Here is a 12,214-nt window from a genome sequence, read left to right as displayed (position 1 = left end):
TGGGACGTTAAGTCTTTTCAGCCTTGAAATAATAGGTCGGAATTTGGCAAGGCGATTAGGTAATAGTTGTTTAAAGTGCGGGTATTTCTAAGAGAAATGTTGCTTTTGAAGGACACTCAGAACGCTGCCACGTCCTTGAACCCGTGCGGACACATGTCAAAAGAGGTCTGTACGGCATTTATTGCTTTTAAAACATACATAAATCATTTGTTGTAACATAAGAACAGGTTCTATGCGTATCGTACTTTGTTCGTAGGTAAGTGCTTCAAAAGGTTCGGTACCCGCCGTGGTTGCTCAGTGGCTATGGTGTTAGGCTGCTGAGCAGAAGGTCGCGAGATCGAATCCCGGCCATGGCGGCCGCATTTCGATGGAGGCGAAAACACCCGTGTACTTAGATTTAGGTGCACGTTAAAGATCCCCAGGTGGGTGAAATTTCCAGAGTCCTCCACTACAGCGTGCCTCATACTCAGAAAGTGGTTTTGGCACGTAAAACCCCATAATTCAATTTTTTTCGAAAGGTTCGGTGTCAGCATTAGAGAAAGCTAAGTGTAACATCTGGCTAGAACGACGGTAAATCGTTGCAGTGTGCGAGGGTCTTTCAATGTAGACGAGTGGAAGGATGAGAATGTACAGGAAATCGAGTCAATCGACAGACACTGTAATGTCCATGCCATGGTGAAGACAAATGGAGGATGTGGAAGGTCAGCTTGTAGAACGGATCGAAAAGCCAATAATTGAGCTCTACATCGAACGAGATGCATGGAAGGCAGTAATAGAAAGACTTCGAGCAGCCGAGCAAAAAGTGAACACGGCTGACATTACGAACACAAACGGTATAGGGACGATGGAACGCTGTTTTCGGGCGTGACAAAGCCGGGAGTGCGAAGAATGCATGTGGAATGCGTGGAGCGCACGGTGGGGGAAGCTGGGAAGAGCCTCAGCTACCTTGAAGCGACCACAAAGGAAAAACATTTGGAGGACGCTTAAGCTTTGCCTCTAAGATTGGAGCGCGATAGCATTCAAAGATCCCTGATTGCATCTGACGCTTCCCGGCAGGCAACTGTAGCGTATGTAACCGTAATATTTAACAGGAAACGCTAGCGGCGAACGCTAGGCACGAAGGCGGGCTTTCTGGTAGAAACGCGGCGTCTTGCATCAGCCGCAAGGCGGTGGAGGCGAGCGCCATCTGGAGGTGTTGCAATGAAGCGGGCGCGCTGTTGTGCGGCCCCCAAGATAGTCACACACCGGTGCGCTCGAATGGTAGACGCCATGGCCGGTCTATCAATGGCAGCAGCGCTAGAAAAGGGGTTTCTTTAAGTTTTCCCTTTAGAGACATCTTTTCTCGTATATTCAAATTACAATCCAACGCTATCATATCTGTAGGTTGTGTGTAAGCCGCACTTTACGATTTTTCTACGTATTTTATCTTGAGAAATTCAATTAGTTCAGCAACTTCCTTGCGCCACATGGAGGGCCTGGGTATGCGTAGTTTGAAAATATTTTCGTAGAAACATTGTTCGACGCTGGGCGCCGGATGCGGGACCCCGGACGCCGATTCTGGAAATACTGCGACACTGGGCCCTTAATGCTGCCGTGTTAGAAGGAGTAATGAAGGGGTCAATGCACCGTGTCAAATCCGAGTAGCAATGAAACGATGGCAAAGCGATTCAAGAAGAGGCTTCGGCAGTAGGAGAGAGTGAAAAGGTGATCGTCGCCAGTGACTTAAATCTGATTACATGCTTACAGGCAATTAAGGAGAGGATCAGAGGGGACAGAAGAGAGGTGGTAGGGACGAATTCAGGGCGGACATTGGGTTCTGTCATAAATCTTGCAATAAAAAAGCTCACGAGAACACAACCTTGTAGAAGTAGCGGGTGGGATACTTGATGTCCTACACAGAAAAATGAGCAGTACTAGCTCAGCGTTTGGCGAAGCGCGTAGATGTGGCGAGGCTACAATTGCGCAAGATGTCGCCTCAAGTGCAGATTGTGGTGCGCATGGTGCCGGAGGTGCCTTTACGCGACACTGATGAACAAAGAGTGCCTGCAGCTATTAAAGCGGCTGCATAGCCATTGAGCCGCGAGAAATGTTTCGAGGTGGTCGAAGGGAAGAGGGAGGTCCGAACATGGGGTTGTTTTCAACGAGACGGGATCCACATCAATCACAGGCTTGGACGACAAATGGACGCGTCACTTGCTGGTCGCGCGGTAGCATTTTAGTGTTGGGGGGGGGGGGGGTGAGGGGGGCACGGGCGCTCAGGAGGCCAGGGTACGTAGCGAAAAAGAAGGTCTCCTAAGGGAACCTCAGACTAACAAGGACAAGGAGAGCTCGCCGTGCAATAGGCTATATAAACAAGCAGTGCCACAAAAAGAAAGGAAAACTGGTTAGAGATTCAGGAGCAGTTAGAGTAGAAATAGAGTATGCGGTTTCAGAAACGCACCTTAGGGACTTAGAACAACCACCAATGATTGAGAATTATGTTTTGGAAGGGGGCAACAGAAGTAATTTGGTATAAGAGAGGGGGATTGGGCATGCTCATACATAAGGGAGCTAAATGGGAAAGAGTAAGCGCAATGTGTCAAGAGCGTATTTGATTGTCAGGTACTGTGAGAGTAAAGAAAATTAGAATGGACATAACGTATTTGTCAACAGGATAAATTACAAAGAGCAGAACCAAGAATTAGTGGAATACTACAGTAATGGTATAGAGTGTTTCGGGAATGATGCTGAAATTATCCAGTTAGATGACATGAATGCCCACATACAGGATATAGACGATCATGCCGACAGCAATGGGAATGTAATGCAATATTTCTGTGAGCAACGTAAGCTCGTTAACGAAAATACGGAAATAAATGTGGTGGCGTGATCACATGGCAAGTCGGAAATAGGCAATCGACCATTGGTAACAGTCTGATGAGAGAAGGTATTTATGATGATTTGGAAGAAATGGTCATTGAGGACGAAGGCTACAGCAACACGGGGGTGACCTTAAACGAATGATGTTGAATATAGGATATGTTGTTGGGAAAGGCACTTAGCAGCGAAGAATGACCGTTTCAAATTTGAACGCTGAACAATCAACAAATATAGTCAGAAGAGTCGAGAAAAAACTTGGCAATTGGTCAAGCAAACAGGTGGAGAATAGTGAGATTCTATGTATAATGACGAGAAAAATAAGGAAACAGGAGCAGAAAGTGTGCTGGAAAGGAAAAAGGAAACCGGAAAGCTGGTGGAGCAGGGACATACAGGAGGCGATCGACGAACGGCAAAAAGTATCTCGAGAACATAGGCGAAAATTGCAGTTGCCGCAGCTGAAACTAGAGAGGAAATATGTTCGAATGCTGGTTCAAGCAAAGGTAAAAGTGAAAGTGAACGTTGGTTGTGAGAAATACGTGAGAAAAAGGAGGCCCCAACTTGATTATTTTGGAATCCCATAAACTTATTAGGCCGAAAGTCTGGAACACGACAACTTATACTAGGCCAAGATGGAAACATACTGTAAGGGGACGCTGCATCAGATTATATCCGAGAAGTGACACCCGGCTCATTTCAAGACAATGAAGATTTGGTTTCTGAGAAAAAAAAGCGCATGAACGAGGACCAGGTGGAACATGAGCTGGTGGTGAGTAATTTCCGCTAGAAGAAGGCATAGCGAAAATGCCTAAGCGCACAGCCACAGAGTAAGACGAGGTTCCAGTTATGATTACCGAAGTAGGACCAAAAACTAAGCAAGTTCTTTTGAGAATAGTAGAAGAAAGCTTGCAATATAGGCGAATACCACACTGTACGCGATAAAGTAGAATTATTTTAATTAATATAGGTAATCGGGAAAAACGCAGAATTCACTCATGTAGACTGGTGACCAATACATGCGATTCAATTGAAAGTGCAAGCATGGGCAGAGAATAGGCGCGTATTGTGAGAACTTCAGTATAGCTTCAGAATCGGTAGCCGTGTGGATGATATCACCTAATTGTTCTTACTCAGAGTATTGAAATATCCAGAGAATAAAGGAGACCGTTATATGTGGCTTCTTAGGCATTTCAGGAGCGTTAGGCAACGTAGAACGGAACAATTTGTGGTATATTCTGGAAGGGGAAGGCTTAGGCAACGACAATACAGGGTGTCCCATCTATCACGCAACAAGATTGTAGAAAAGAGCAATTGGGTTACTCAAACAAAATATAGTGAATATTGTTTCCAGTACAGTGGAATAGCCACCAGTAATTCTTTTCTACTGAGATTTAGTCAGATAATTGTAATAATCTAACACCAGACGTACTGTCCTAATTATCAAAGTGTCAATGAAGCATACGTAGGTACTCCTAAATGACATGAACTGCGGCATTTTCAGCGATTTACTATTTGCCTACAAATTTTTTACGACTTGCAAAAAAACCCCTGGAAATATGAAAAATACCACGGGACTGCGCTCGCACCCGCATCATAAATCAGCGCCCTATAATAAGCACATCAAAAACAGCTGCTTTACCTGTCACAAATCCGAAGATAACCTTGATAATGCTACGACAGCAGCACCAACAAAGGATTTTATCAGTTATATTTCGCTCCAGAAACTTGCTTCGGACCAAAGTAAAATTAATATGATGATTTTATTTCTTCATGAAAGTGTTTACTTGTGGCAAAACCCGTTTCGTGGCAAAGAAAAATTGAGATGAACAGAACGGGAAGCGACCTATGTTTAGAGAAAAGGTGAAACAGATGCGTTCAAGAAGAGAAATCTGCCACATCCAAATGCGCCGATTTGGCAATCGGGACGTCTGCACAAAACAAAAACATCAGATTTGAGTATGCCCTTATTATATGTTTATTCGGAAGCGCCATTGAAGACCAGCCTAGAGGACGTGTTCCAACAGGTGTCCTTCTGCAGCTACGCAGTACCGAGTCCGTTTTATCTCAACTTTAGTGACCTTGTTTATTCCTGACTCTGCAATTCTACGGCAGACATCCTTTATTCTTGCCTTGAGATCATCTGACGTCGTCGTCTCGATCTGTAAACACGACTTTTAACCTGACCCCAAAGAAATAAATCAAGTGGAGAGAGGTCGGGTGACCTAGCCGCCCAATTTACAGGCCCATGGTTTCAAATCTACTGCGCATGAAAAGCCTCATATAGCCAGTTTCGGGCTGGGCTGCTGCTGTGTGCTGGCGCCCCATCTTGCTGATACCACAGAAGTGGAAGACATGACAGCGGGACTTCGCTTAGAAAGTTATCCACTACCCCTTCGAAGATTTCGTGCACATAACACCGTCCTATGAGTGTGTGATCGAAGAAGATGGGACCGATTATAGCACCGGCGTAAATTGTGCACCACACATTGAACAACCATTGGTACTGAGGCTGAGTACGTTTTACGTAGTGTGGATTGGAGCCATTCCCATATCGTGCAATATGAAAGTGTACCTGGGCGTTACTGAAAAATTGGCTTCATCTGTCCACATGATGTTTCTCAAAAGGTCTGGTGACTCATCGGCCTTTGTGAGGACCCATTTCGAGACACCTAGACCATTCTTCGGGTCCCTATCTTCCAAGTATTGGTGCAGGTTAAGGTGGTACGGTTGAAACACCGAGTCATTTAGAATCTTCCAAACTGATGACTTCTAAATTGGTATCTGGGCGGCCATATCACGCACGCTAGCATGAGGGTTTGAGGCCACAAATGCTAAAACGTAGGCTTGGACTAAAAGATTGAGCTATACGCCGCTGTTTCTTTGAACTGCCGGTTTCACTCAGGTGTTCATCATTTCTAATGATAGTCGACGCGTTTGGTCTACCGCCCCACTTCCATAACTGTTATGTACTTGCGCCTTGCCTATTGTTGTCATTTCCAGCTCCCAAGGCAAGGATCATGTTTGCCTTTGCTTATTAGGGAAAGACATCATGATTGCAGAGACGAAACAAAACATACCTTTGAACATTTGCACGTACGTTGTAAATTCGTTTTTGTGGTCATAAGTTTTGTTGCAAAAAAAAAAACACCTATCCCTGTACTTTATCTACGCTAAGACAACAACAATCACGGCTTGCTTCCAACTAATACCAAGCACGACGTGTTGCTTCAGCCGAGGCGCGGCAGACAAGGCACTAGCTCGAGCACGACGTTTTTCTTTATTTCATTTATTTCGTTCTGGCGAAGTCAGAGAGAGCCAGCTCGAGGGCGCTGCTTTATGATGTAGGGGGGAACGCATTCACGTCGTAATTTTCATATTTCGCGGGGTTTATTTATTTATCCGAAGAAATCGCTACGAAATTATTACACCGCTGAATATACCGCAATTAGAAGTGCCTTGGCTGTGCCTACAAATGCCTCATTGAAGCTTTGCTGTGTAGGACAGTTTTCTCCAATCAGATAATTATACACAATTGCTAATTAAATCAGAGTAACCAAAAAGTTACTGGCAGGATACTCCACTGTACAATAATTTTTATGCACTAGGTTTTCTTCGAGTAACGCAATTGCACTTTCTTTAAATCTTGGTGCATGATACTTGGGCACCCTGTTTGCGGCTTTTGACGGAGATTTGCCTTAGAAATAGATTGCGTGTAACGGGAAGAAATGAGGAGCGAGGAGAAAGTTGATATCAATAATGGACTGATACAGGGTGCCTTTTATCCCCGCTGCTTTTTTAATTTGTACACGCTAAGCATGCAAAGGGTGCTTGAGAAAAAAACTGACGAGTTTAATCTCTCATACAAACAGGCTGGCACAATAGAAGAGAAGCATCTTCCAGGTTTGTCTCATGCGGACGACATTGTGTTCTACAAAGTGATATGCAACACGTATTCCTAATATCTGTACACAAAAAGGTGTGAATTTAGAATTACAATTTTACGTCAAAAAATCACGTTTCATGGTATTCAATGAAAACAGTTAACATACAATGCCAATACAGTGCCTGAAAAATACCTCTGGTAAAAGAATACAAATACTCTGGTATATGGATAAACGAAGGCAATAGATGTATTGAAAAACAAGAAGAAACAATAACAGCAAAGGGGAAGAGAAATTCGGCCATAATGAAGCACATAGCACTATGGCGATACAATAGGTACGAGGTGCTTCAAGGTATGTGAAAAGGTGTAACCGTTTTAGGAGTTACTTTTGGAAATGCAATTGTTTGCTTGAAATCAGAGGTACAATCATGACTCGATGGGAACCGAAGGTCAGTGGGATGCCTCTCTCTCGAGGCTCGCGGGAATTCTACAAATGAAGCTAGCAAAAGTGAGGGGAGTTCAGAGTAAAATTGAATTTGAAGAACGACTTTGAAAAACTGACGAAAATAAGTGGATTACGGGAGTGTTCAGATATGTGTACAGGAAAAACATCCATTCACAGTGGAGTAAATGTGCTAGAAAGCTTAGCAGCCTGTATACGACCGGCATATTAAGTAACATGGGAACAAAGTACGTCAAATGCAAAGTCAGAGAGGCTAAGACTTTCTCATGGGTGGCGGCAATTCAAAAGAAACCTGCTATGAGAGTCTACCCAAGAGGGAGAAAACGAAATCAGGAAAGAAACATTTTAATATAGCTCAAAAGGAAGCACTTTACTTTTCGAAGCGAGATCAGGGTGCCTTAGAACACGCACCTATAAAGCGAGGTATAAGAAGGAAGAAGCATGTGCTTGCAGCGGTAAAGCTAGGAAAACAATGGAGCATGTTTTATTAGAATGCGAAGATATCTGCATCGCAGTCGGTTTAGGCTCCTTTGGCCTCTTCGAAGTCTTTGGGTTCAGCGATAGTAGGGGGAAAGCAAACACGTTCGCACTATAGATTAGTAAGAGGTGATTGAAAGTTTGGTGGCCTCAAAGTGGGGAGATCCCAAATGACGGAGGCGTACAAAAACAAAGTTCCCTCTAGTAATCCGGAAAATTTGACGCTAGGAATTCAGTAGGTTTTCATTACTGATAGGTAGGACATAAGACTAAATAATAGGAGGTTTGTGGTGCAAACCCCAACCCGTCTTAATGGGGACGCTCCTAGCACCGATCCATTCAGCTATCACCATTTCTCCTGACAGCTTGGGCTTCTATAATTTCGCGGATGTCCTTGTCCCTGTGTGTGGGAATAACGCCAACTGTTTAACAATAGCTTACAGTCTCACCGTTGAAAATCAACAAGACACAAGACCGTCGCAGTAGGTGCTTACATTTATTTGCGCCATGTATTTGGTAGCAAAACAAGCAAGGCTGTACTTTGTTTTACCTGAACAGAAAGACTCATTTAGAAAGGGTAATAAAGCTTGATGGGCCCCTTTCTCCATACACACCTTCTTCTATGGCGTCTCTGGGTGCGCTTAGTGCTACAGGTCGACCAATCTAAAGTTTTGGAGATGTGTTGAAAGGCGGCAGCAGAAACTCGGACTCCCGGTTATTGTCTTTCTTCAGCAGACCAGCAGAGCAAAAGAGTGTGTTTGTGGTCATCTATTGAGGTCCGTTTATTTTTCGCCTTCGGGTGCGGTAACGTCATTGGAAGTGAATGTTTACTGCAGCTATAGTGCAGATAAAACGATAAAACTTACTTGGTGCAACTATTTAATGCTTTGCTATCGCTATCAGTGCTTCGTCTTTCGAGAGAAACTGCAACTTCCTTCAACTAACTCGAAAATCATGAAAATAGGCAATCGCTTCCTCCTTTGTTTCGCCAGCATTGAAAAATCAGGTTCGAGTAATCTGGCCACTCGTTAGCGTTTCTGGAGGCAGTCGCTAAAACACTGTCGCAAAATGTAAAGCACGTGCGCGCACTTCACGGAGTGAGCCATCGGCCTTACCACAGGTTACTTGTTCCGTGCACAAAGAATATCGCATACCACCGAGAAAAGTGTGTGATGCTATGGCGTAGCATGCTAGTGGTATTTTCACCACCAAGAACAAGCATTTACGCGATTGTTAAGCAAAAACTTAGGCGTCTTTCACGTAAAAATGTGGGGACAGAAAAGATCTGTAAAGTGCAAGGACCGCCGTGTGTGCGTTGTCATAAAGGAGTGGTTGATGAAAAGCACTTAAGATGACGTAAAAGCTGCATAAGGGAAACGCGACGGTGCGTGAACGATTGTGCTTGGGAGCCTCTGATGATAGTCGAAAACAACACTGTCCTGGGAAACTTGTCGGACCGCTTTGCTACGTGCAAGTTAGAGGCAGGTTTCTCAGCGGTTAAGATAACAGGAAAACTAGAGGTAAGAATGCATGTGTTACACAACAAGCCAAAGCCCTGTTGTATGCGTAAAACACTAGATACTCGAAAATGTAACAACTATGCCTACGTACTCAATGTCCTATTTCTAGTACACTAACGAACTATTTTCCACTGAGATGGTTTCTGCTGTAGAATAACATGTGCACTTTCTAGTTTCTTCGTATGCTGGACATTATGTGAACTCTTAGACAGTTCTATGTTGTTTAGTATGGCTGTCTCATGATTTGGCATTCACACTTACTTTTATTTGTATTTGCATTGATTTTGACAGTGAGTTTATGATTATAGAGTTACATTGCTGTTATGGTGTTTGTGCAAGGAAATGAACAACCTACTGGCTAGAGATTGGCTCATCAACTTTGTTTCCATAAGAATGTGTATTAGATTGGACCTGTAATTAGCCATATAGGCTAGTGGCCCACATTTTTCTATACATTTATCGTGTGTCTTTTCACAAGCGTTTGTGTGTTACCTTTGTATTGTGTGTCGTATGTAGCGTGTGCGCTGGAGTTTCATAATAATATAGTAATTAGTAGTATACATATAGTATAATATTAGTAGTCAGTACATTACAAGGACACGGAGAGGTCTGTTTATTGTGGCTGTGCAGGTGACATCACGTTTTACGACGAGGATGGCCGTTTTTATTTCGTGGACCGAATAAAGGACATGATAAAGTGCCTAGACCAGCAGGTTTCGTCTGCCGAGCTCGAGTCGCTTCTGCAGAACCACGAACGCGTTGCTGACGCTGCCGTGGTGGGCATAGCACGCACCGAGTACGGTGACGCGCCCGCGGCTTTCGTGGTGCTGAACGACCCGGCGGCCGCCCCAGCGCCGACGGCCCAGCAGCTGAAGGACTACGTCGCCGGTTGGTTTGTGTCTGGCTTGATAAGAACGGCTAACCTACTCTTACGCACTTTTGTGGCACTACTCGAGCTATTCGTCCGAGTGGTGCACACAGACTAGTTATAGGCTCAAAAAAATCCGTTCAGCAATCCGTGTAATTGGATGCAACAGGTGGAAAAAAAAGGCCATGCAGAGTTGCAAGAACTAATAGAAATAAATCAGCATGTAAAAGCTGTATAATAACGCTAAATAATGCTATTTGATGCCCAGCTTGCTGCCTGAGGACAAAAACATACCAGAGCAAGTTTACTCAATAGGATGACGCATTGTGTGCTGAAAAAAGGGCCCGAAAGTATTCGGCACATCGTAAAATGCGAAGATATTCACCAACCGATACCGGTAGGATGTGTCCAGCTTCCAGAAGCGTTGGATTTCATAGAAGATGGTAACATTAAGCGGCTACGGATCGAGATAAGAGACGATTAAATTCTTGCGGGAAAGAAAGCAGGGAATAGACTGATAGAACTGGAAGCACCTAACACAGCTAAAAAGCTGCCCGAAGCCGTCGCCGAGCATTTCAACCAATTAGCTCATAACTTTGATGAACTTAAACTCTACCTCTTACAGTCAAATTTCCCTTCTTAACGAGAAAGAAAATACAGCGAATCATACCATATCCAAAAGTTCAAGGCATTGCAACCAATAGGAATAAACATTTCCAAGGGAGCTTTAGAATCTATTCGCTAAGCTAAATTTCAAGCCATAGGCAACAACACTTAGTTTGGTTTCATAGCGTTTTTTTTTCTTTTTTCTTCTTGTTTTCGTTTTATTTCCTTTTATTTATTTACACTATTTCAGCATTTTCCTTTTTTTTCACGACACCGGTTTCTGCTGCGCCTTCTGTCACCTCTGTCAGTGACACGATAGCCCGTGACCACCACCGAAACAGGTAACAGAGGGCTGCTGTGCACGCCGTTGGCACGCCGTTGACACGCCGGCTGACACAAGGGCGTTGGCACGTGATTGACAGATGGCCGTGTCCCTGACCTTGTGCACAGCACTCCTTTATTCTGAATTCGACACCCTGGCCGCTAACACACCTTCACTCGTTTCCCCACCTATATATACTGTGGCGAGGAAAGCATATGTCGCCTTAAAGAAGACAAGTCCACTTGTCTAAACGTTGGCTCCTGCTTTCACTTTGTGCTCGTTTTGCTCATCGTCTTGAGTTTCCATCTCCCGCCTTCCCCATGTTTTCCCTGAATATACTGATAGAGATTTAAAATATGAAAGCTAAGATCGGCATCAGATAGGCAAACGGCAAGGTGCGATAGACGCATCAATACCAGATTAAATCAAGGAGGACAGGTGATTATTTGCCCTCACCCAGGTTCAAAGGCGATGCTAATAAACATTATCATCATCATCGTCAGCTATCACTAATCTCGCGAGGACTGCAAACATGCCTCCACCAAAGAAGGAGAGCGTTATTTGTACGTCATGCGCCAGAACAGCGAGGCCCTAATGTAACGGAAGAAGAGAAGCAAGAGCGTCTAACTCGCAAACCCTTAAATAAAGAGCAACTATATATAGCTTCGAACCACAACAATTCCCCTTACGTGTGATTTCGTTGTAAAGTTCTTGCTTTGCCTAGTGTTTGTTTTATAGCACATTTTGCTTCCTCTGTACAGATTCACTGCATTACGGTTTTCCCTTACATATTGTTCCTGTACGTTTTCCTATACTTACGGACGACAATTTCGTACACTCCAAAAAAGATTTCTTCAGTTTACGTTAAAAGTAGAAGGTAAAACGTTGTCGGACAATTTTTCTTAAATGAAAAACGGGGTTTCTGTAGAACGGACAGCCCGTAAAAGTAATTTCCATTAAATGGAAAACGGTGAGCTCCGTAGTTGTGATCATGGTACCATACGTATTTTGCAAGTAAAAAAAAGAGATGGTGAGTTCCATAAAGCGGAAATTCTGTAAATTGAGCCCGGTACTTGTGATTATAGTACATGCCCGTACTTTGGTAATGAGGAAATGTGAACGTGAAAAGCGGTAAGACCGTGGTAAGGAAAGTTATGCACATAAAAGACAAAAAGACGGGAAAGAAAATTGGAAACGCCACCCTTTTCATTCTTCTTGT

General features: G+C 43.9%; 1 protein-coding gene across 1 annotated transcript in view; it reads left to right on the top strand.

Moving 5' to 3' along the window:
• The window catches only part of LOC142584098 (luciferin 4-monooxygenase-like), a 136,059-nt gene that overhangs the window by 102,223 nt on the left and 21,622 nt on the right, over nucleotides 1-12,214 (top strand). The window contains exon 5 of the mRNA XM_075694271.1: nucleotides 9,830-10,087. Coding sequence (XP_075550386.1) covers nucleotides 9,830-10,087 — 258 coding nt within the window. The remainder of the gene's footprint in view (nucleotides 1-9,829; nucleotides 10,088-12,214) is intronic.

The sequence above is a fragment of the Dermacentor variabilis genome, chromosome 6, assembly GCF_050947875.1.
Source record: "Dermacentor variabilis isolate Ectoservices chromosome 6, ASM5094787v1, whole genome shotgun sequence".
NCBI classification, from domain to species: domain Eukaryota; kingdom Metazoa; phylum Arthropoda; class Arachnida; order Ixodida; family Ixodidae; genus Dermacentor; species Dermacentor variabilis.
This window is presented reverse-complemented; position numbering and strand designations above follow the sequence as displayed.